This window comes from Phyllobates terribilis, unplaced genomic scaffold (assembly GCF_046119375.1).
Source record: "Phyllobates terribilis strain yellow unplaced genomic scaffold, ASM4611937v1 Scaffold_11__3_contigs__length_659146591, whole genome shotgun sequence".
NCBI lineage: Eukaryota > Metazoa > Chordata > Amphibia > Anura > Dendrobatidae > Phyllobates > Phyllobates terribilis.
In genome coordinates, this window is record NW_027362771.1 from 220,870,948 (window position 1) to 220,894,866 (window position 23,919).

At 51.2% G+C, this 23,919-nt stretch overlaps 1 protein-coding gene across 1 annotated transcript; it reads right to left on the reverse strand.

Annotated features, from left to right (window-relative positions):
• Positions 1-472: 472 nt before the first annotated feature.
• On the reverse strand, positions 473-19,707 carry ING3 (inhibitor of growth family member 3). Its single transcript, XM_073652069.1, has 12 exons — positions 19,552-19,707; positions 19,370-19,441; positions 9,705-9,805; positions 8,901-8,966; positions 7,187-7,283; positions 5,716-5,787; positions 5,513-5,632; positions 3,704-3,873; positions 3,429-3,619; positions 2,900-3,095; positions 1,333-1,371; positions 473-1,109 (listed from the first exon to the last, which is right to left on the reverse strand). The coding sequence occupies exons 1-12, from the start codon at positions 19,577-19,579 to the stop codon at positions 993-995; spliced, it is 1,269 nt and encodes a 422-aa protein (XP_073508170.1). The 5' UTR covers positions 19,580-19,707; the 3' UTR covers positions 473-992.
• Between the last annotated feature and the right edge of the window lie 4,212 nt (positions 19,708-23,919).

Here is a 23,919-nt window from a genome sequence, read left to right on the forward strand (position 1 = left end):
TATGGGAGGGATCACAACGTTGATAAAAGCCATAGACCTTCAGATCTTTAATGCCGCTGATGCGGTGAAACATGTCAGGGTGGCAGTGATCTTATTGTTATTATCTGCAAATAAAAGTCATTCTATTATCTGTGTGTACTGCAGACATGATGACATTGTAGACACTGCTCAGATAACAGTATATTACTACAGTGACAAGACTATCTAAGAATCCAGCAGTGATAAAACATTACATAGATGCTAGTGTTCTCTAGTGATATATATTTCATTATTCAGACTGCTGTTATTAGTATAGCAAGTATTTGAGGTTATATAAAATGCTATATTTTATATATTTAGGAATTAGTTGGAGTAAGGTATTATTTATCAAATGGGCCATATAATATGATCTGTTGCTAATCTGGTTTAATAAACAGAACAAAGTCATCAAGAATGTAACATAAACCCAGACTTTCCAGATTAACATGTAATAAAAAAAAAATGCGTCGCTTTATTTACCAATGTATCTACCATATAACAAAAGTTACATCTGATAAAAAAGGACAATAACTACACTATAGTTTGTGTAGTACATTTTGCTAATATTTTATTCCACACGACATATTAAATAATGAAATATGTTGTACACAATGGATGCCAGCCCAAAAACAACCATTTCATCAGCCAGCTGAAATTTGTTTCAAAAGGAAACAAACATGTTTACAAAGTGTAAAAATGACGGCATACTCTGGCGGGAGGAGATTCTTTATACGTAGCCTGGAATTTCGTGCAAGAGACATCTCAAATATAGAAATGTAAACTGAAATTGGAAAAAAAACTACATTGAAATCCTTTCAGGACAGAAATGTGATTCAATACATACAAATCTTGAGATGCTGAGCCACTGGAGTAGTATTTGGGTCAGTACACCAGGTGACAAAGCAATCCGACTCTTGTAACATGTTACATCATATTAAAAAGCCTTTGCATTGATGTTAAAGTCCATATGACTGCTATTTGTGTCGGCTTCCTCTCCTCTTCATAGCAGCGGTACACTGTGGGCAATACCATTTGCCCTTAGGGGCTTCAGATAATCCAACACATCCATAATGGAACCATTCAATTGGACACTGAAACAGAAAATAGATGCCAAGTGATACTAGAAGCAGTTTGGGATTTACACAGGAAGCAAGCAAACTACACATATATTAAAGAGGAAAAAAAACAGCATTAATTCTAAAATTTTTTATTTGGGAATCTACCTCCATATAAAATGCATACCAGAGACACCAATATTTCCCAGAATAAACACTGTACAAGTTTGGCTGAATATAAGAAAGTAGGAATACTTACATCTTGGTTATCACAGCCCACCATTTCACCATAGGAGACCTAGAACACGAGATTCACAACTTGATGAATAAAAGAGAACTGAACAGCTACTGTGAATTATGGAACAGAAAATTGGAACAGGGCACTAGTAACATAAAAGTAGTGGGTACAAGGCCTCCCAAGCAAAATATTCAGTTTTGCAAAATATGTAAAGGTGAAACAAAAATCAGGCTGCACTCCAATAATACCAAAACTAAAGTGGACTTTACTTAGTCCTTGTGGCATGGCGACGTTTCGGTGGCAGTGAGCCTTTTTAAAACAGTGCTGCTTGAAAAAGGTTCACTGCAACAGAAACGTTGCCATGCCACAAGGACTAAGTAAAGTCCACTTTAGTTTTGGTATTATTGGAGTGCAGCCTGATTTTTTCATTTTAACTGTGAATTATGGACATCAAAAACTGTGTAAAAGTGGCAAAGTTCAAATGTAGGTAGGATTTTACCCAGAAACCAACCAATTATTGGAACTTAGTCAACATGTCCTGGAAGAGTAGGTCACCTTCTGAAACAATTATCTTTATTCTTCCAGTGCATCTAAAATGAAGCAATCCATCTCCATAACTGAAGACTAAGCCCATAGTCATACTGACTTGCCCGTAGTCTAACTATGGAGATACGTCTAAAGTACAAAAACGGATATTAAAAATTGATTCATTTGTGCAAGTTCAGCATTTTTTTGTATTATTTTAGACGCACTGGACAGTTACAATTAAGTGATGAGGTGATCGCTTTGTGCAACTCCAGTCCATGGTCCAAGGTCAGTGCTCTCTGGCCGTGGACAGGAGGTGAGCAAATTTCCTTACCCTCCGGGATCCCAGGCTTTGGCTGACGAGATGTCACTCATATGATGCCAAGCTGGAGAATCCAACCACACACCAAGGAACCCAAAAGTTCAGGAAATTCAAGCAACTCCTGTCCATGACCAGAGAGCCCTGACCTGGATCATGGTTGCACAAAGCGATTCATTGGTAACTACAAATCATAGAAACAGGTAACAAAGCAACAATGATAACTATGGGGCCAGGACTTCCACCGATCGCCAGAATGGAGATTTTCATCTTCGTTAGAATGGAGCAGAAGTCCAAATGCTCGACTGCCACTCCATTCATTCTCTATGGGCCATCCCAAAAAAAAACTAAGCACTCTAGCAATCCCATAGAGAACGAATGGAGCGTCGGTTGAGCATGCACACTGACACTATTTAAATGAGAATAAAAGTGCCCAGATCTGGCGATTAGTTGGGATCCAAGCGGACCTCCGGAGATCTGATTTTATGCTTGGGTGAAAAAAGGGTACTTGATTGGAACAAGTTATGTCAATTTCATAATGCAATACTACTCTGAAACAAACCTGAATCATCATAGAACCTATGATCGTCAGAAACACTAGTGTGGGAGGTGCATCCATATTACAGCTGGCTGAAATGAGCTTTATACTATCAAATCTGTACTAGAATGGCTCTTTATAACCAACCTGCATTAATGTAGATGTAATAATTCTTGCCATATTTACCACTGCAGTAATTTACTGACCTGATTACAAATGCAATAACGGGGCTCATTTGGATCATATGTCCAATCAACCTGGTTATTAGAATCCGTTTCTGGAATAGCTGCTGTCTGTTGGTGAGACAGTTCATGGGCTAAAGCGGATGATGACGAGCATGAAGATAGAGAAGAGGAGGATGAAGAGGATGATGACTGCTGGCTTGATGATTTATTGCTGCTCCTTAAAAAAAGGGAAGAAAAAGCAAATATAATCAGTCACAATCGTATATCAGAAACATTATAGGGGTAGATTTACTACGACTGGCTCTTCATATGCCAGTGTGGGTGGAGGGGGGATAAAGTGAGATGTATTAGCCAACTTTATTAGTGCCTAAAGAAATGTACATTCCTAGAAAATAATCTGAGGGCAGTAATAAATATAAATTACTTCTGCCATTTGCAGATTCTGAGATGTACTTTTCAGGATTCACTATTTGCATCTTAGCTTTCATTATCATTTTAGCAGAGCTGCACATCAACCAAGACAAACTGAAATTATTAAATGAAAACTCACTTGTTTTTCCGTCCACTTCGTGAATCTGTTGTGGCCGAAGACGTCAATGTCTGAGTCAGTGTGGAAGCCAGTGCTGAAGAGGAGTAACTTGTCGAGTCCCTAGACAAAAACTCTCTCCCGAGCTGGAAGTCATTATTTTTAAATGCTTCATAACTAGCTTTCATGCTGGAAGTTCTTCTACCCTCTTTCATCTGTGTACCGATACAATAGCGTCATGAAATCAACCTTTTATGATGGCGGCATAAAATAATGGTATGAAAAGCAGGAAAGCTGACCTGTGCAGTCGCCTGTACCGCCTGAGCAGCTGCCATTGTGATAGCACCAGCTCCTGCCCCAGCTGCGGCTCCGGCGGAGAGTGAGCCAAGGTTGTAGGATGCAAGCGGCTGGGAGGAGGTCACATTGTAAACATTAGTGGTGGCTGAAGCAGCCATGTTATTCCTACAACCTGTCATAGGGAGGAAAAAAAACAACATAAAAATAAGGTTTAACCAAAAAGTGTTCAGCATAATCACACTGCAATTGTGAAACAACCGTAACAATGACCGTGAAATAGAGGAATTTCAGATACTTAAAAGGAATCTGTCACCATGTTTTTCCCACCTAACCCAAGAGCAGAATATTATACAGGCAGAGAACCAGATTCCAGCGCTGTGTCATTTACTGGGCTGCATGCTGTAGTGTCCATAAAATCACTAGTTCATAAGCAGGAAATCACCACTAGAGGACTAGTAATCTTGTGGTCATGTAGTCCTCAATACTCGCGAGCCTTGTGTAATCCCACACCCACCACTGACTGGCAGCTTTCTGCCCAAGCAATGTACACAGGAAGCTGGCAATCAGTGGTGAGGGCAGGGTTATACAGAGCTCAGCATTCAGAGAACTAGTAGATCTGCAGAAGAGAACACAGATTTTATAAAGAAAACTACAAGTGACATCACTGGAATCAGGGTCTCTCCCCCTACATCGTGCTGGTCTCAAATAGGGTAGCAAAAACTTGATGATAGATTTCCTTTAACCCCTTCACAACATATGACGTACAATTACGTTATGTGTTATGTCCCTGTCAATCTCTGATTGGCATTTATCGTACATCGGTGGGTGGGTGCACGTCATTCAATGTGCTCATGCCTATGGGTTGCCATGACAGCCGGGGGTGTGCTGAAGACCTCTCTGCTTGTCATGATGATTCGCCTGTGAAAGCCAGCATTTAGGTGGGGTTCATAGATCATGATTTCCGCTATATATAACAGTGCTGAAGCACTGCGCTGTAGAGTACAAGCAATCGGACGATTGCAGCTTCAAGTCCCCAGAGGGGACTAACAAATCCAGTTAAAAGTGGGGGGGGGGGGAAACAAACAAAAAAAAAAAAAAACACTATATGTTTGGCATCTGCGTACTCGTACTGACCGGGAGAATCATATTGCCAGGTCAGTTTTACCATGTAATGAACATGGCAAATAAAAATCAATTGTTGAATTTTACTTTTTTTGCAATTTTAATGCTCTTGGATTATTTTCCCTGCTTTCCAGTGCATCACATGATAAAATGAATGGTTTAGTTCTTCGGATTAGCTATGTCTCTTACTTCATGTGCAGGGCATTGCAGTAGCTTAGGTATCCATGGTTATGACAACTCATATTAGTGACAGTTAGCTGTTAGTTGTCGTAACCATGGATACCCAAGCTACTGCAATGCCCTGAGCATGGGGTAAGCAACATAGCTAATCAGAAGAACTATATTACATTTCTAGTTGGAGGCATTTGCGAATATTATTATTACTATGACTACACCTACTATATATCAGGATAGGATCTTGGAGATTAAAATACCACTTTAAGTCTGCAGATTTGATATTGCCTAGAATTATGACAATTTGTGCATCAGTTTTGATTCTGGTGGTTTTAAGGGTTAAAAATGCTTTGGGAACCAAGTGAAAATATAATAACTAACATCATGTGTTCCAAACCTTTCATAAAATAGACATCAGAACACCACAAATACTAGATAACATAACTACTTGGTTAGGGGTGATCTCCCTAGTTTCATAAGTGTACTGTCTTACACTGCTAAATAATAATACTGGCCTGGAGTGTTTTCTTTGGAAGCATCAGATGTAAGAGTTGACAGCAATGCCTCAGACTTAAATTTCTTCTCTGGCACATGGTCTGTAGTAGAATGATGGGATGATGGATTGTGCTTTCTCTCTAGAAACAGACAGACGGTCTATGTAAAGGCGAAGATATTTAAAAAAAAAAAATAATAAATCATGTACTTGCTTGATACTTACTTTCACTTGTAGAATGGGAATGTGCATGGTGATTGTTGACAGGTTGTGTTGGCGTGTCCAATTCCAAAGACCCTACAGAAAATCAATAAAATAAAAAAAGGCAATTTAAGGATACTGTAACAACTGAGAAATTATAAAGACTGAATCAAACTAAAAACTTAAAGGGGTATTCTCATCTCCAAGATCCTATCCCAATATGTAGTAGGTGTGATAATAATAATATTAGCAAATACCTCCAATTAGAAATGTAATATAGTTTTTTTGATTCGCTATGTCTCTTTCTTCATGTACAGGCATTGCAGGACCCTAGGTATCCATGGTTATGTCCACTGATAAAGTCACAGTTAGCTAGCTGCTAGTGGTCGTAACCATGGATACCTAAGGTCCTGCAATGCCTGCACATGAGGAAAGAGATATAGCGAAACAGAAAAACTATACTACATTTCTATTTGGAGGCATTTACTAATATTATTACACCTACTACATATTGGGATAGGATCTTGGAGATGGGAATACCCCTTTAATTTTTCCTCTACAATATTGCAGATGCCTGCAGTAGTCTAAGAATATGGGCCAATTGTGACCACGAAGCAAAAATTCAGAGAACAGCTGGTACTTTCTTTCCTGGATTCTTGACTAAGCCAAAAGAGTGCCAACTACTGTCACAATGCCCACATCAATAACAGGAATTGTAATATGGATTTACACACCATCTTAAGTGAACAGAAATGGGAATGAGAAAGGTCATGAAATCACCACCACATTGCAACCTCTGCCTTTGTCCTGTATCTGAGGACTTGGGATAGAGGATAATAGATGGCTTCAAGACTATTAGAGAGACCATCAAACACATACTCTCATCTGATCGGTCATTGGGATTGGAGAGAAAACACTACAAACTGAACATCAGACACCCAGAGGACTACGTTTGCACAACCCCTTTCAAATATACATAAAAAAAAAGTAGAAAATTGGAAAACCTGAGAATATATAAATGCTTGTTTGCGATTATCTGCCAATGAAAACATGCCTGCAATCAACCAACAAACGAGCAAACCGTTCATCAGCTGATCAAGTTGACTGTGCTGGCAAAAAAAAAAAAAATTATATATCTCTATCTCATTGTTATAGGCAGCACATCGCCCAGTGTAAACACGACATGCGCTGCTGATAATATGATACTATATTTTGTTCTGTCTCATCAGGATGTGTAAAAAAGCCAGTAAATTACTTGTATGTAGCTGACTGACGCTCGTTTAATGGCCCGAAATCTGTCCCTGTTAATGACACATTAGGAATATTTCTTCTGGTAAGTCTCATTATTTTAGCAAATTGACAAACGTTTTGTAAATTGTAACAGAACCTGCAGGTATTTTTACCTGAAACTGGTTCCTTTATTCTGAGAACATAGGGGCAAAATTGTTCAAATAATATCAGCATAAAATCAATATAATTATGATCGGGTACGTACGTCTTTCCAGTATTTCTGTTATTCCTGCATTATCAGCTTCCAGCTCCATTTTGAATTTAGCCAGTTCTTGGTCTAGTTTTCTCAGATGTCGATCTACCTGTAACAGAAATCATGACAAAGAAATTAGTTACAACAAAATGGACCTTTAATAATGGCATCACGAGACATGAAAAACCTATAAAACCAACTGCTCCTCAGGATTATCAGTACAGCCTTCTGTAACAGTATATTTAATAAAAAAAAAAATATCCATCCCTCCAAACGAATGGTGCTCTGCTGCAGGTACAGCACAGACTGACTCCTAAAATATATAATAAATTGGTACAGTAGTACAATGCAGGATGTGCTGTAAATGTTTTCATAAGAATTTGGGAAAGTTATGAAATGATCTATAAATGTCTGTTCTGTTCCTGATCGAAGGATCTGGGCTTTTAGTTGAGATGAATTTGTGCTGCACTTTATGTACACGCTCAGTAGTGAGGCCGGGCTGTGGAGTCAGGGAAATTGAGAAGTCGCAGGTTTGGCTTACCGACTCCACGGCCCTGCTTTGCACAGTGCCGACCATGAATATGGAGAACTACATGGCAGCAGATTTACTAGTCCCCTCGTGATAATCTCCTGATGATCAAACAGTGATTTTAAGAAAACTAGAGCAAGCAGCCCAGTGAGTGACATATTGTTAGAATTGAAGTCCCTGTAGCTACATTGTGCTGCTCTCAGATTAGGTGGCAGATCATTCATGTCTCAGCGACCTCACAAAAGCAGTCAGTGCGTCGGGCTGTGCTTGAGAGAGATCTTGGTCAGGAAAGGCAAGTCACTGAGACAAGAGACCAAGGAGATACAAGGGGAGGGCAGGAGAGCTACAAGGCCATTTTCCTGGACTCATCTGAACAAGCCCTTGGAGAGCTTTAGCAAATTAGCCCCACTGGGATGGAAGGGGGGGGGGGGGCGCCACACTTATGCACCTCAAGCCACAATGTCTGAAAGTTAAAATCCATAGGAAGTTATAGAAAAGTAATAATGAATATTTTTTTTAGTTGCAAATTTTTTTTCCCTTAAAAGACAACCTGACAGCTGATACTTGCTGCCCAAGTCACGTGTACCATCATCTATGAACTCAGCCAAGTATGCTCGACTCTGAAACGCTGTGGATGGAGTTTCAGAGAAAAACATTTTAAAAGCCGCCGGGGACCGATCCACACTGGAGACTAGTCAGACAGGCAGGTCTCCAGTGGATGCTACCTGCCCACTTCCAGTGACTGACAGGTCTCTCCCTATATCCATATGTAGTGAGAAACCTGTCACTTCGGGTGGGGGTGGGAACTATGCACAAACCTGCGGGTTTACTAGTCTCCAATGTGGCTCGTCCCCCGATGCCAAGCAGGGAGCGATCCATTGCTCAAGAGGAGCAGGTGTGGAGCAGCCGCAGGGACTGGCCTTCTCAACTAGTTACATGTGCGGCTTTGTTCCTGGGCATCTTTTAAAGCAGCAGCATTTCAGAGTCAACACACCTGGCTGAGTGATACGGCCAGTGTCTGATACACGGTACCCATGGATTGGGCAGTATGTGTCAGATGTCAGGTTCTCTTTAAAGGCAGCATACTCTAGGTATGGCATCTGTTCAAAAAGAAAGGTGCCGGGTACGGCAATATTGTTAAAGGCTAATCCCTTTAATAAATATTTGTAGTTTTATTATTTTTCAGTCTTTACTTACCAAATCATAAATCTGATTTGCTAATTGTACTTTCTCATCAGCATCTTCCAGAGCTTTGAAATAATCCTGAAGAAAAAAAATAATAATGTACTCTTACAGATCAGCATGTTACACATAGCACTTTCTTTAACAGATGGGATTATTTAATAACAACTCTTCATTGATTAGACACTTGTAACACATTAGATTCAGCTATGCCCAAGTCAAATTGCTGCGGCCAATCCCTGAGCTCGGTAACTATGCCTGTGCAGACTACACAAATCACAGGGATCACAGACTGGCTGTTGTCAATGTGACGTCTCCCCTGCAGACAATGACAGACACTGGGAGCAGTTACAGACACCCAGTGCTGGACCCAAGGAGAGTGAGTAAAGCACAGTTTGTTTTTCTTAAACAATATGCCACATGGGGACAGAGGTTTTCTGAAACTAGAAAACCCATTTAATCCAGGTGTTCACTGTTTTACAATCAGTAGAAAGACACCAGGTTAGCACAGTCACCTGGTTTTTGCATCCTTATTTTGTGATGCCCTGTGCATTGATGCCTTTATTATACACAAAAACTGTCGGCCCAGGGCACTTCTGCATCATTGTGTGAGCAGCACCGATGAAGCCGCGTCTACACATAATGCCAGGACTGATGCAGCAGTCGCAGCTATTACGCACATGTCCTCTACCAATAATGCGGGAGTCTAGCCTGCACGTGAATGAAGCTAATCAGCAGTACACCGAACTCCGCTTACTTACTAGAACCTACAACCTATGTGAAAAGCTGAAGGTTAAGAAAGACAGGGAGAGAACTTACTTTTTTGATAGAGGTCATCTGTTCTTCCCTCCATTCTGGCTTATTCTTCTTAGCATTGGCAAAGAACTCACCAACGCGTTGCTCCAACTGGTCCATGGCATCTGCATTAAAAAATATTTCACAGCATGAAGAAAAATCTCAGGTTTTAAAATAGCGTTACCAGTGAAAGATGCAGTTAAGAATGTGAGGAGTGGAAGGAAAGCAAAAGAAGCCGGCAGATCTCCAGACTTGTATTGGACAGAATGCCAAGCATCTTTACTGAGGACTCTGTATTGTGTGTTAGCTCTCTGTTACTCCTCCTGGAAATGTATGATTTGCATCGTTTCCATTCCCTGAGTCAGTACGGCGTGTCCTTACACGTCCTACAGAGTCACAAACTACTTACAATAGCGACCAGCAGAAATGTGACCAGGCAGCATCTCACTCAGGAAGAACTAAAGCCGACACTGTGCTGGGCCAAGTGTGCATGTGTCCTCAGTGAGGGGACGGAGGCACTGCCTGAGGGGTCCATCAGCAGCCTCTCTCCTGAGAATCAATAATCAGACGTGTTTAGACTTACTATGCCGATCCTTTTCTTCCCCACCATGTAGTGCACATTATGCTTGGCTGACCTTAGTGTAAGTCTATTATACTGTGTCATTATATTTAAAATTGGATATTTCTAAATATAAAATCATCAACTCAAAGTGACCACCCTTATAATTCTTTGGGGGACAAAAGAGGGCAGCATAGATTATTCTAGCCATTAACCAGTCGACTCTCATTAAAGTCTATGGGATCAGACGGAATCTGTGACACTTGTGTAGCAGATGAATGACTGGTGTTCAGAGATTGGAGCACTGCTGAGATGGCAGGACATGTCCTGACTGTATGTAAATGCTATACACCGCCCCCTGCTGCTGAGCCCCGGAATGACAGATCCTGGCTGTACATACACACTGGCCCCTGCTGCCAAGCTCTGGTATGACGGATCCCGGCTGTATCTACACACTGCCCCCTGCTGTCGAGCGTTGATATGATAGATCCTGGCTGTACATACACACTGTCCCCCTGCTGCCCAGCTCTGGTATGACAGATTCTGGTTGTATACACTGCACCCCTGCTGCCAAGCTCTGGTATGACGGATCCTGGCTGTATACACTGCACCCCTGCTGCCCAGCTCTGGTATGACAGATCCTGGCCGTACATACACACTGCCCCCCTGCTGCCGAGCTCTGGTATGACGGATCCTGGCTGTATACACTGCCCCCCAGCTCTGGTATGACGGATTCTGGCTGTATACACTGCCCCCCCGCTCTGGTATGACGGATTCTGGCTGTATACACTGCCCCCCCGCTCTGGCATGACGGATTCTGGCTGTATACACTGCCCCCCCGCTCTGGTATGACGGATTCTGGCTGTATACACTGCCCCCCCGCTCTGGTATGACGGATTCTGGCTGTATACACTGCCCCCCCGCTCTGGTATGACGGATCCTGGCTGTATACACTGCCCCCCAGCTCTGGTATGACGGATTCTGGCTGTATACACTGCCCCCCCGCTCTGGTATGACGGATTCTGGCTGTATACACTGCCCCCCCGCTCTGGTATGACGGATTCTGGCTGTATACACTGCCCCCCAGCCCTGGTATGACGGATTCTGGCTGTATACAATGCCCCTCCGCTCTGGTATGACGGATTCTGGCAGTATACACTGCCCCCTGCTGCAGAGCTCTGGTATAACAGATCCTGGCAGTATACACTGCCCCCCTGCTGCCGAGCTCTGGTATGCCGGATCCTGGCTGTATACACTGCCCCCCCGCTCTGGTATGACGGATTCTGGCTGTATACACTGCCCCCCCGCTCTGGTATGACGGATTCTGGCTGTATACACTGCCCCCCAGCTCTGGTATGACGGATTCTGGCTGTATACACTGCCCCTCCGCTCTGGTATGCCGGATCCAGGCTGTATACACTGCCCCTCCGCTCTGGTATGCCGGATCCTGGCTGTATACACTGCCCCCCCCCGCTCTGGTATGCCGGATCCTGGCTGTATACACTGCCCCCCCCCGCTCTGGTATGCCGGATCCTGGCTGTATACACTGCCCCCCTGCTGCCGAGCTCTGGTATGACGGATTCTGGCTGTATACACTGCCCCCCCGCTCTGGTATGACGGATTCTGGCTGTATACACTGCCACCCGGTTCTGGTATGACGGATTCTGGCAGTATACACTGCCCCATGCTGCAGAGCTCTGGTATGCCGGATCCTGGCTGTATACACTGCCCCCCCCCGCTCTGGTATGCCGGATCCTGGCTGTATACACTGCCCCCCCCGCTCTGGTATGCCGGATCCTGGCTGTATACACTGCCCCCCCCCCCGCTCTGGTATGCCGGATCCTGGCTGTATACACTGCCCCCCGCTCTGGTATGACGGATTCTGGCTGTATACACTGCCACCCGGTTCTGGTATGACGGATTCTGGCAGTATACACTGCCCCATGCTGCAGAGCTCTGGTATGCCGGATCCTGGCTGTATACACTGCCCCCCCCCGCTCTGGTATGCCGGATCCTGGCTGTATACACTGCCCCACCCCCGCACTGGTATGCCGGATCCTGGCTGTATACACTGCCCCCCCTGCTCTGGTATGCCGGATCCTGGCTGTATACACTGCCCCCCCCCCCCCGCTCTGGTATGCCGGATCCTGGCTGTATACACTGCCCCCCCCCCCCCGCTCTGGTATGCCGGATCCTGGCTGTATACACTGCCCCCCCGCTCTGGTATGCCGGATCCTGGCTGTATACACTGACCCCCCCCCCCGCACTGGTATGCCGGATCCTGGCTGTATACACTGCCCCTCCGCTCTGGTATGCCGGATCCTGGCTGTATACACTGCCCCCCCGCTCTGGTATGCCGGATCCTGGCTGTATACACTGCCACCCCCCCCCCGCACTGGTATGCCGGATCCTGGCTGTATACACTGCCCCCCCGCTCTGGTATGCCGGATCCTGGCTGTATACACTGCCCCCCCGCTCTGGTATGCCGGATCCTGGCTGTATACACTGCCCCCCCGCTCTGGTATGCCGGATCCTGGCTGTATACACTGCTCCTCCGCTCTGGTATGACGGATCCTGGCTGTATACACTGCCCCCACGCTCTGGTATGACGGATCCTGGCCGTATACACTGCCCCCCCCGCTCTGGTATGCCGGATCCTGGCTGTATACACTGCCCCCCCCCCCCCCCCGCACTGGTATGCCGGATCCTGGCTGTATACACTGCCCCCCTGCTGCCGAGCTCTGGTATGCCGGATCCTGGCTGTATACACTGACCCCCCCCCCGCACTGGTATGCCGGATCCTGGCTGTATACACTGCCCCTCCGCTCTGGTATGCCGGATCCTGGCTGTATACACTGCCCCCCCGCTCTGGTATGCCGGATCCTGGCTGTATACACTGCCCCCCCCCCCCGCACTGGTATGCCGGATCCTGGCTGTATACACTGACCCCCCCCCCGCACTGGTATGCCGGATCCTGGCTGTATACACTGCCCCTCCGCTCTGGTATGCCGGATCCTGGCTGTATACACTGCCCCCCCGCTCTGGTATGCCGGATCCTGGCTGTATACACTGCCCCCCCCCCCCCCCCCGCACCCGCACTGGTATGCCGGATCCTGGCTGTATACACTGCCCCCCTGCTGCCGAGCTCTGGTATGACGGATTCTGGCTGTATACACTGCCCCCCCCGCTCTGGTATGACGGATTCTGGCAGTATACACTGCCCCCTGCTGCAGAGCTCTGGTATAACAGATCCTGGCAGTATACACTGCCCCATGCTGCAGAGCTCTGGTATGCCGGATCCTGGCTGTATACACTGCCCCCCCCGCTCTGGTATGCCGGATCCTGGCTGTATACACTGACCCCCCCGCTCTGGTATGCCAGATCCTGGCTGTATACACTGCCCCCCCGGTCTGGTATGCCGGATCCTGGCTGTATACACTGCCCCCCCGCTCTGGTATGCCGGATCCTGGCTGTATACACTGACCCCCCCCCCGCACTGGTATGCCGGATCCTGGCTGTATACACTGCCCCTCCGCTCTGGTATGCCGGATCCTGGCTGTATACACTGCCCCCCCGCTCTGGTATGCCGGATCCTGGCTGTATACACTGCCCCCCCCCCCGCACTGGTATGCCGGATCCTGGCTGTATACACTGCCCCCCTGCTGCCGAGCTCTGGTATGACGGATTCTGGCTGTATACACTGCCCCCCCCCGCTCTGGTATGACGGATTCTGGCAGTATACACTGCCCCCTGCTGCAGAGCTCTGGTATAACAGATCCTGGCAGTATACACTGCCCCATGCTGCAGAGCTCTGGTATGCCGGATCCTGGCTGTATACACTGCCCCCCCCGCTCTGGTATGCCGGATCCTGGCTGTATACACTGCCCCCCCGGTCTGGTATGCCGGATCCTGGCTGTATACACTGCCCCCCCCGCTCTGGTATGCCGGATCCTGGCTGTATACACTGACCCCCCCCCCGCACTGGTATGCCGGATCCTGGCTGTATACACTGCCCCTCCGCTCTGGTATGCCGGATCCTGGCTGTATACACTGCCCCCCCGCTCTGGTATGCCGGATCCTGGCTGTATACACTGCCACCCCCCCCCGCACTGGTATGCCGGATCCTGGCTGTATACACTGCCCCCCCGCTCTGGTATGCCGGATCCTGGCTGTATACACTGCCCCCCCGCTCTGGTATGCCGGATCCTGGCTGTATACACTGCTCCTCCGCTCTGATATGACGGATCCTGGCTGTATACACTGCCCCCCCGCTCTGGTATGACGGATCCTGGCTGTATACACTGCCCCCCCGCTCTGGTATGCCGGATCCTGGCTGTATACACTGCCCCCCCCCCCCCCCGCACTGGTATGCCGGATCCTGGCTGTATACACTGCCCCCCTGCTGCCGAGCTCTGGTATGACGGATTCTGGCTGTATACACTGCCCCCCCCGCTCTGGTATGACGGATTCTGGCAGTATACACTGCCCCCTGCTGCAGAGCTCTGGTATAACAGATCCTGGCAGTATACACTGCCCCATGCTGCAGAGCTCTGGTATGCCGGATCCTGGCTGTATACACTGCCCCCCCGCTCTGGTATGCCGGATCCTGGCTGTATACACTGCCCCCCCGGTCTGGTATGACGGATCCTGGCTGTATACACTGCCCCCCCCCGCTCTGGTATGACGGATCCTGGCTGTATACACTGCCCCCCCCGCTCTGGTATGCCAGATCCTGGCTGTATACACTGCCCCCCCCGCTCTGGTATGCCGGATCCTGGCTGTATACACTGCCCCCCCCCGCTCTGGTATGCCGGATCCTGGCTGTATACACTGCCCCCCCCGCTCTGGTATGCCGGATCCTGGCTGTATACACTGCCCCCCCCGCTCTGGTATGCCGGATCCTGGCTGTATACACTGCCCCCCCCCGCTCTGGTATGCCGGATCCTGGCTGTATACACTGCCCCCCCCGCTCTGGTATGCCGGATCCTGGCTGTATACACTGCCCCCCCCGCTCTGGTATGCCGGATCCTGGCTGTATACACTGCCCCCCCGCTCTGGTATGCCGGATCCTGGCTGTATACACTGCCCCCCCGCTCTGGTATGCCGGATCCTGGCTGTATACACTGCTCCTCCGCTCTGGTATGCCGGATCCTGGCTGTATACACTGCCCCCCCCGCTCTGGTATGCCGGATCCTGGCTGTATACACTGCCCCTCCGCTCTGGTATGACGGATCCTGGCTGTATACACTGCCACCCTCCCCCCCCCCCCGCTCTGGTATGACGGATCCTGGCTGTATACACTGCCCCCCCGCTCTGGTATGACGGATCCTGGCTGTATAAACTGCCCCCCCGCTCTGGTATGACGGATCCAGGCTGTATACACTGCCCCCCCGCTCTGGTATGACGGATCCTGGCTGTATACACTGCCCCCCCGCTCTGGTATGACGGATCCTGGCTGTATACACTGCCCCCCCCCGCTCTGGTATGACGGATCCTGGCTGTATACACTGCCCCCCCCCCGCTCTGGTATGACGGATCCTGGCTGTATACACTGCCCCCCCGCTCTGGTATGACGGATCCTGGCTGTATACACTGCCCCCCCGCTCTGGTATGACGGATCCTGGCTGTATACACTGCCCCCCCCCCCGCTCTGGTATGCCGGATCCTGGCTGTATACACTGCCCCCCCCCCCCGCTCTGGTATGCCGGATCCTGGCTGTATACACTGCCCCCCCCCCGCTCTGGTATGCCGGATCCTGGCTGTATACACTGCCCCCCCCCCCCGCTCTGGTATGACGGATCCTGGCTGTATACACTGCCCCCCCCCCCGCTCTGGTATGACGGATCCTGGCTGTATACACTGCCCCCCCGCTCTGGTATGACGGATCCTGGCTGTATACACTGTCCCCCCCCCGCTCTGGTATGACGGATCCTGGCTGTATACACTGCCCCCCCGCTCTGGTATGACGGATCCTGGCTGTATACACTGTCGTCCCCCCCCGCTCTGGTATGCCGGATCCTGGCTGTATACACTGCCCCCCCCCCCCCGCTCTGGTATGACGGATCCTGGCTGTATACACTGCCCCCCCCCCCGCTCTGGTATGACGGATCCTGGCTGTATACACTGCCCCCCCGCTCTGGTATGACGGATCCTGGCTGTATACACTGTCCCCCCCCCCGCTCTGGTATGACGGATCCTGGCTGTATACACTGCCCCCCCGCTCTGGTATGACGGATCCTGGCTGTATACACTGTCCCCCCCCCCGCTCTGGTATGACGGATCCTGGCTGTATACACTGCCCCCCCCCCCCCCCCCCGCTCTGGTATGCCGGATCCTGGCTGTATACACTGCCCCCCCCCCCGCTCTGGTATGACGGATTCTGGCTGTATACACTGCCCCCCCCGCTCTGGTATGACGGATTCTGGCAGTATACACTGCCCCCTGCTGCAGAGCTCTGGTATAACAGATCCTGGCAGTATACACTGCCCCATGCTGCAGAGCTCTGGTATGCCGGATCCTGGCTGTATACACTGCCCCCCCCGCTCTGGTATGCCGGATCCTGGCTGTATACACTGCCCCCCCGGTCTGGTATGACGGATCCTGGCTGTATACACTGCCCCCCCCCGCTCTGGTATGACGGATCCTGGCTGTATACACTGCCCCCCCCGCTCTGGTATGCCAGATCCTGGCTGTATACACTGCCCCCCCCGCTCTGGTATGCCGGATCCTGGCTGTATACACTGCCCCCCCCGCTCTGGTATGCCGGATCCTGGCTGTATACACTGCCCCCCCCGCTCTGGTATGCCGGATCCTGGCTGTATACACTGCCCCCCCCGCTCTGGTATGCCGGATCCTGGCTGTATACACTGCCCCCCCCCCCGCTCTGGTATGCCGGATCCTGGCTGTATACACTGCCCCCCCCGCTCTGGTATGCCGGATCCTGGCTGTATACACTGCCCCCCCAGCTCTGGTATGCCGGATCCTGGCTGTATACACTGCCCCCCCGCTCTGGTATGCCGGATCCTGGCTGTATACACTGCCCCCCCGCTCTGGTATGCCGGATCCTGGCTGTATACACTGCCCCCCCGCTCTGGTATGCCGGATCCTGGCTGTATACACTGCTCCTCCGCTCTGGTATGCCGGATCCTGGCTGTATACACTGCCCCCCCCGCTCTGGTATGCCGGATCCTGGCTGTATACACTGCTCCTCCGCTCTGGTATGACGGATCCTGGCTGTATACACTGCCACCCTCCCCCCCCCCCCCCGCTCTGGTATGACGGATCCTGGCTGTATACACTGCCCCCCCGCTCTGGTATGACGGATCCTGGCTGTATACACTGCCACCCTCCCCCCCCCCCCCCCCGCTCTGGTATGACGGATCCTGGCTGTATACACTGCCCCCCCGCTCTGGTATGACGGATCCTGGCTGTATAAACTGCCCCCCCGCTCTGGTATGACGGATCCAGGCTGTATACACTGCCCCCCCGCTCTGGTATGACGGATCCTGGCTGTATACACTGCCCCCCCGCTCTGGTATGACGGATCCTGGCTGTATACACTGCCCCCCCCCCGCTCTGGTATGACGGATCCTGGCTGTATACACTGCCCCCCCCCCGCTCTGGTATGACGGATCCTGGCTGTATACACTGCCCCCCCCCCCACTCTGGTATGACGGATCCTGGCTGTATACACTGCCCCCCCGCTCTGGTATGACGGATCCTGGCTGTATACACTGTCCCCCCCCCCCGCTCTGGTATGCCGGATCCTGGCTGTATACACTGCCCCCCCCCCCCCTGCTCTGGTATGCCGGATCCTGGCTGTATACACTGCCCCCCCCCCCCCCCGCTCTGGTATGCCGGATCCTGGCTGTATACACTGCCCCCCCGCTCTGGTATGACGGATCCTGGCTGTATAAACTGCCCCCCCGCTCTGGTATGACGGATCCAGGCTGTATACACTGCCCCCCCGCTCTGGTATGACGGATCCTGGCTGTATACACTGCCCCCCCGCTCTGGTATGACGGATCCTGGCTGTATACACTGCCCCCCCCCCGCTCTGGTATGACGGATCCTGGCTGTATACACTGCCCCCCCCCCCACTCTGGTATGACGGATCCTGGCTGTATACACTGCCCCCCCGCTCTGGTATGACGGATCCTGGCTGTATACACTGTCCCCCCCCCGCTCTGGTATGCCGGATCCTGGCTGTATACACTGCCCCCCCCCCCCCCCCTGCTCTGGTATGCCGGATCCTGGCTGTATACACTGCCCCCCCCCCCCCCCCCCCCCCCCGCTCTGGTATGCCGGATCCTGGCTGTATACACTGCCCCCCCCCCCACTCTGGTATGACGGATCCTGGCTGTATACACTGCCCCCCCGCTCTGGTATGACGGATCCTGGCTGTATACACTGTCCCCCCCCCGCTCTGGTATGCCGGATCCTGGCTGTATACACTGCCCCCCCCCCCCCCCCTGCTCTGGTATGCCGGATCCTGGCTGTATACACTGCCCCCCCCCCCCCCCCCGCTCTGGTATGCCGGATCCTGGCTGTATACACTGCCCCCCCCCCCCCCCCGCTCTGGTATGCCGGATCCTGGCTGTATACACTGCCCCCCCCCCCCCCGCTCTGGTATGCCGGATCCTGGCTGTATACACTGCCCCCCCCCCCCCCGCTCTGGTATGCCGGATCCTGGCTGTATACACTGCCCCCCCCCCCCCCCCCCACTCTGGTATGCCGGATCCTGGCTGTATACACTGCCCCCCCGCTCTGGTATGCCGGATCCTGGCTGTATACACTGCCCCCCTCCGCCCTGGTATGACGGATCCTGGCTGTATACACTGCCCCCTGCTGCAGAGCTCTGGTATGACGGATCCTGGCTGTATACACTGCCCCCTGCTGCAGAGCTCTGGTATGACGGATCCTGGCTGTATACACTGCCCCCTGCTGCAGAGCTCTGGTATGACGGATTCTGGCTGTATACACTGCCCCCTGCTGCCGAGCCTTGATATGACAGATCCCGCCGGCACACACACACTGGCTGTACATACAGGGCACAATACACACTTGCAGCACGAGTGCAAGGTACACGGCGCTGCTCGCGGGGAGACAACGGCTGGAGGTGATCACGTACTCTGCACCTGCAAGTCCATCTCCCTCATTTCCGTAAACCTGTCGCGCAGATCCATGGGAAGCTGCTCGATCACTGCGGAGAGACAGGAGGGGGAGAGGGCAGTTATTAGGCAGCTCCGTCAACAGTCACAACCCGCTCCGCACCGCACGGCGGACGGTCCCGGCGCACGGCGGCACACTCACTCTCCAGGTAATCCTCCAGGTACAGCATCTTTCCCTCTCAAGTCACCACAGAAACAACAGCTGCCGTTTATTACTGCGAGTCAAAATGGCGCCTACTCAGCAGCAACAAAACACTGGGCGAGACGAGGAGGCGGCCAGCGGACGATCTGATAGGCTCCGAGGAGCGATGACGTCAGCTGGCGCGGGGAGATCTGGGAAGTGTATTTCATCAATTAGAGCTGAGCGCGCGCTGCCCTCGACATAAACCTCTGTAGACTGGAAGAGGCAGGCAGCGCCGCCACCGGCCACTATACCTCACTACGCAGCGCCGCCACCGGCCACTATACCTCACTACGCAGCGCCGCCACCGGCCACTATACCTCACTACGCAGCGCCGCCACCGGCCACTATACCTCACTACGCAGCGCCGCCACCGGCCACTATACCTCACTACGCAGCGCCGCCACCGGCCACTATACCTCACTACGCAGCGCCGTCACCGGCCGCTATACCTCACTACGCAGCGCCGCCACCGGCCACTATACCTCACTACGCAGCGCCGCCACCGGCCACTATACCTCACTACGCAGCGCCGCCACCGGCCACTATACCTCACTACGCAGCGCCGCCACCGGCCACTATACCTCACTACGCAGCGCCGCCACCGGCCACTATACCTCACTACGCAGCGCCGCCACCGGCCGCTATACCTCACTACGCAGCGCCGCCACCGGCCGCTATACCTCACTACGCAGCGCCGCCACCGGCCGCTATACCTCACTACGCAGCGCCGCCACCGGCCACTATACCTCACTACGCAGCGCCGCCACCGGCCACTATACCTCACTACGCAGCGCCGCCACCGGCCACTATACCTCACTACGCAGCGCCGTCACCGGCCGCTATACCTCACTACGCAGCGCCGCCACCGGCCGCTATACCTCACTACGCAGCGCCGTCACCGGCCGCTATACCTCACTACGCAGCGCCGCCACCGGCCGCTATACCTCACTACGCAGCGCCGCCACCGGCCTCTATACCTCACTACGCAGCGCCGCCACCGGCCACTATACCTCACTACGCAGCGCCGCCACCGGCCACTATACCTCACTACGCAGCGCCGCCACCGGCCACTATACCTCACTACGCAGCGCCGCCACCGGCCACTATACCTCACTACGCAGCGCCGCCACCGGCCGCTATACCTCACTACGCAGCGCCGCCACCGGCCGCTATACCTCACTACGCAGCGCCGTCACCGGCCGCTATACCTCACTACGCAGCGCCGCCACCGGCCGCTATACCTCACTACGCAGCGCCGCCACCGGCCGCTATACCTCACTACGCAGCGCCGCCACCGGCCGCTATACCTCACTACGCAGCGCCGTCACCGGCCGCTATACCTCACTACGCAGCGCCGCCACCGGCCGCTATACCTCACTACGCAGCGCCGCCACCGGCCGCTATACCTCACTACGCAGCGCCGTCACCGGCCGCTATACCTCACTACGCAGCGCCGCCACCGGCCGCTATACCTCACTACGCAGCGCCGCCACCGGCCGCTATACCTCACTACGCAGCGCCGTCACCGGCCGCTATACCTCACTACGCAGCGCCGTCACCGGCCGCTATACCTCACTACGCAGCGCCGTCACCGGCCGCTATACCTCACTACGCAGCGCCGTCACCGGCCGCTATACCTCACTACGCAGCGCCGTCACCGGCCGCTATACCTCACTACGCAGCGCCGTCGCCGGCCGCTATACCTCACTACGCAGCGCTGCCGCCGACCACTATACCTCACTACACCGCGGTGTCACCAGCCACTATACCTCACTACACAGCGCCGCCACCGGCCACTATACCTCACTACGCAGCGTCGCCACCGGCCACTATACCTCACTACGCAGCGCCGCCACCGGCCACTGTACCTCACTACACAGCGCCGCCACCGGCCACTATACCTCACTACACAGCGCCGCCACCGACCACTATACCGCGGTGTCACCGGCCACTATACCTCACTACGCAGCGCCGCCACCGGCCACTATACCTCACTACACAGCGCCGTCGCCGGCCACTATACCTCACTGCACAGCGCCGCCACCGGCCACTATACCTCACTGCACAGCGCCGCCACCGGCCACTATACCTCACTGCACAGCGCCGCCACCGGCCACTATACCTCACTGCACAGCGCCGCCACCGGCCACTATACCTCACTACACAGCGCCGCCACCGGCCACTATACCTCACTACGCAGCGCCGCCACCGGCCACTATACCTCACTACGCAGCGCCGCCACCGGCCACTATACCTCACTACACAGCGCTGCCACCGGCCACTATACCTCACTACACAGCGCCGCCACCGGCCACTATACCTCACTACGCAGCGCCGCCACCTACCACTATACCCAGGGGTGGATTAAGAATAGCAAGGGCCCCGGGCAGTTTAGAAGGCGCGTCCCCCACACACACACACACACACACACACACACCTACCTGATTTATCACGTGACATGTCACATGATCCCCTGTGATAGTTCACGGGAAATTAATTTGCCACAATATTAATTGTGCTGCCTCATCTGAGAGCAGCACAATATTGGGGCAGATACCCTGATTCCAGAGATGTGTCACTTTTTCAGCTGCTTGTTGTCATTTTGAGAAAATCACCGTTTTATCTGCTGCAGATCTAGCAGCTCTCTGAATGCTGCGCTCTGTATAGCCCCACCCACACCACTGATTGGCAGCTTTCTGCCCATGCTCAGTGTACACAGAAATCTACTGATCAGTGATGGGGGTGGGGTCCTACAGAACTTACTAGTCATCTAGTGATAATTACCTTCTGACAAATCAATGATTTTATCAAAACAACACTAAGCAGCCCAGTAAGTGACACATTACTGGAATCAGTGCCTCTAACCCTACATTATGCTGCTCTCAGATTAGGTGGCAAAAACCTGATGACAGATTCCCTTTAAAGGAGCTGTAAACACAAAAAGGTTTGTATTAAAAAAAATACAAGCCATTTGTGAAATTAACTTTTTTTCATTGTTAATTCACATTAGACTGTATCTTCAACACTTTTGTCAGCAGGTCTTATTACAGACTCTGAATAGGGCAGCGCTCTCCCTCTCCCTCAGCAGAAAGTCACAGCATGGTGAAAAAACGGGATCTTTTATGATTTTCTCATAATAAATAAAAAAGGACATGCAAGTCCTCCAAACTATTTTCCGTTTCTCTATAGGGGAGGTCCTAAATCTTTCTTGTTCTTTAGTTGATCACATGTCAAAAAGGCAAAGCATTTACTATGAACTCGCCTAAAAAAATATACACTTGGAGAGTAATATCATCATCTGCATGTAAATATTCCTTGACTCTAAGGGCTCGCTCACACTGTCGTATAACACGGCCGAATGCTATGTGATGTTTTATCGGATAGGACTCGGCCCTATGTTATACTATGGGACTGTGCGATTATTGGCATGAGAAAATAATCTCATTCGATATTCGGACCATGTGCACCCATACAAGTCTATGGGTGCACGTAAAACATTAGACTGCACTCGGATGTCATCCAAGTGCAGTCCGATGAACACTCACAGAGACTATGGAGAAGATGGAGAAAGTAAGTTCTCCATCTTCTCCATATCTGTGCTGCGAGAGAATCGGATCACACTCAGTTGAAGCTCTGAGTTTGAGCCGAGTGTCATTAGCATAATTGGCCCTATTCTCTTGCATGAGAGAATATATGGCTTAGTGAGTGGACCCTAAAACTGAATAGTAGTGACGGACAGGCACCTCACAAGCGGGATCCATGTAGCTCTCAGATGTCATGTAGGTAGGGCTTCATTCCATGGGGTAGGGCTTAATTTCAAGGTATATGAAAAAAAATGGACTTCAAATAAAAATTAAATGAACACAAAAAGCACTAATTGAATTATTTTTTTCGTATTTATGTTTGCAGCCCCTTTAAAAACCCTTTGAGGACCAAGGCACATATATGTCCCATAGTTTTAAACTGGAAAAAAATTTGATTGAATAAAATTTAAGGTCCTCCAAGGTTTAAGTAGGTCATAAATTCATATGAATACTTGCTCATACAATTTCACATGCCAAAAGATGAAGAAGAACAGAATCAAAAATATGACATTAAGTGGAGCACTTACAGGTATTCAAGGTGAAAGAGACCAGCAAAGGCATAGTCTCGAATGACAGTAAATGAGATAGAATTCAGCAAGCTCAAAATGAAGACAGCAGGTTAGAAGCGAACCAGACTTTATGGTGCTCAGAATTAGTCAAGCAGAATTTATTGACTGCTCTTGCAAAGCACTGAGACTCCCGCTGTGTATAGATGGCGCCATGCGGCCTCCCGCTGTGTATA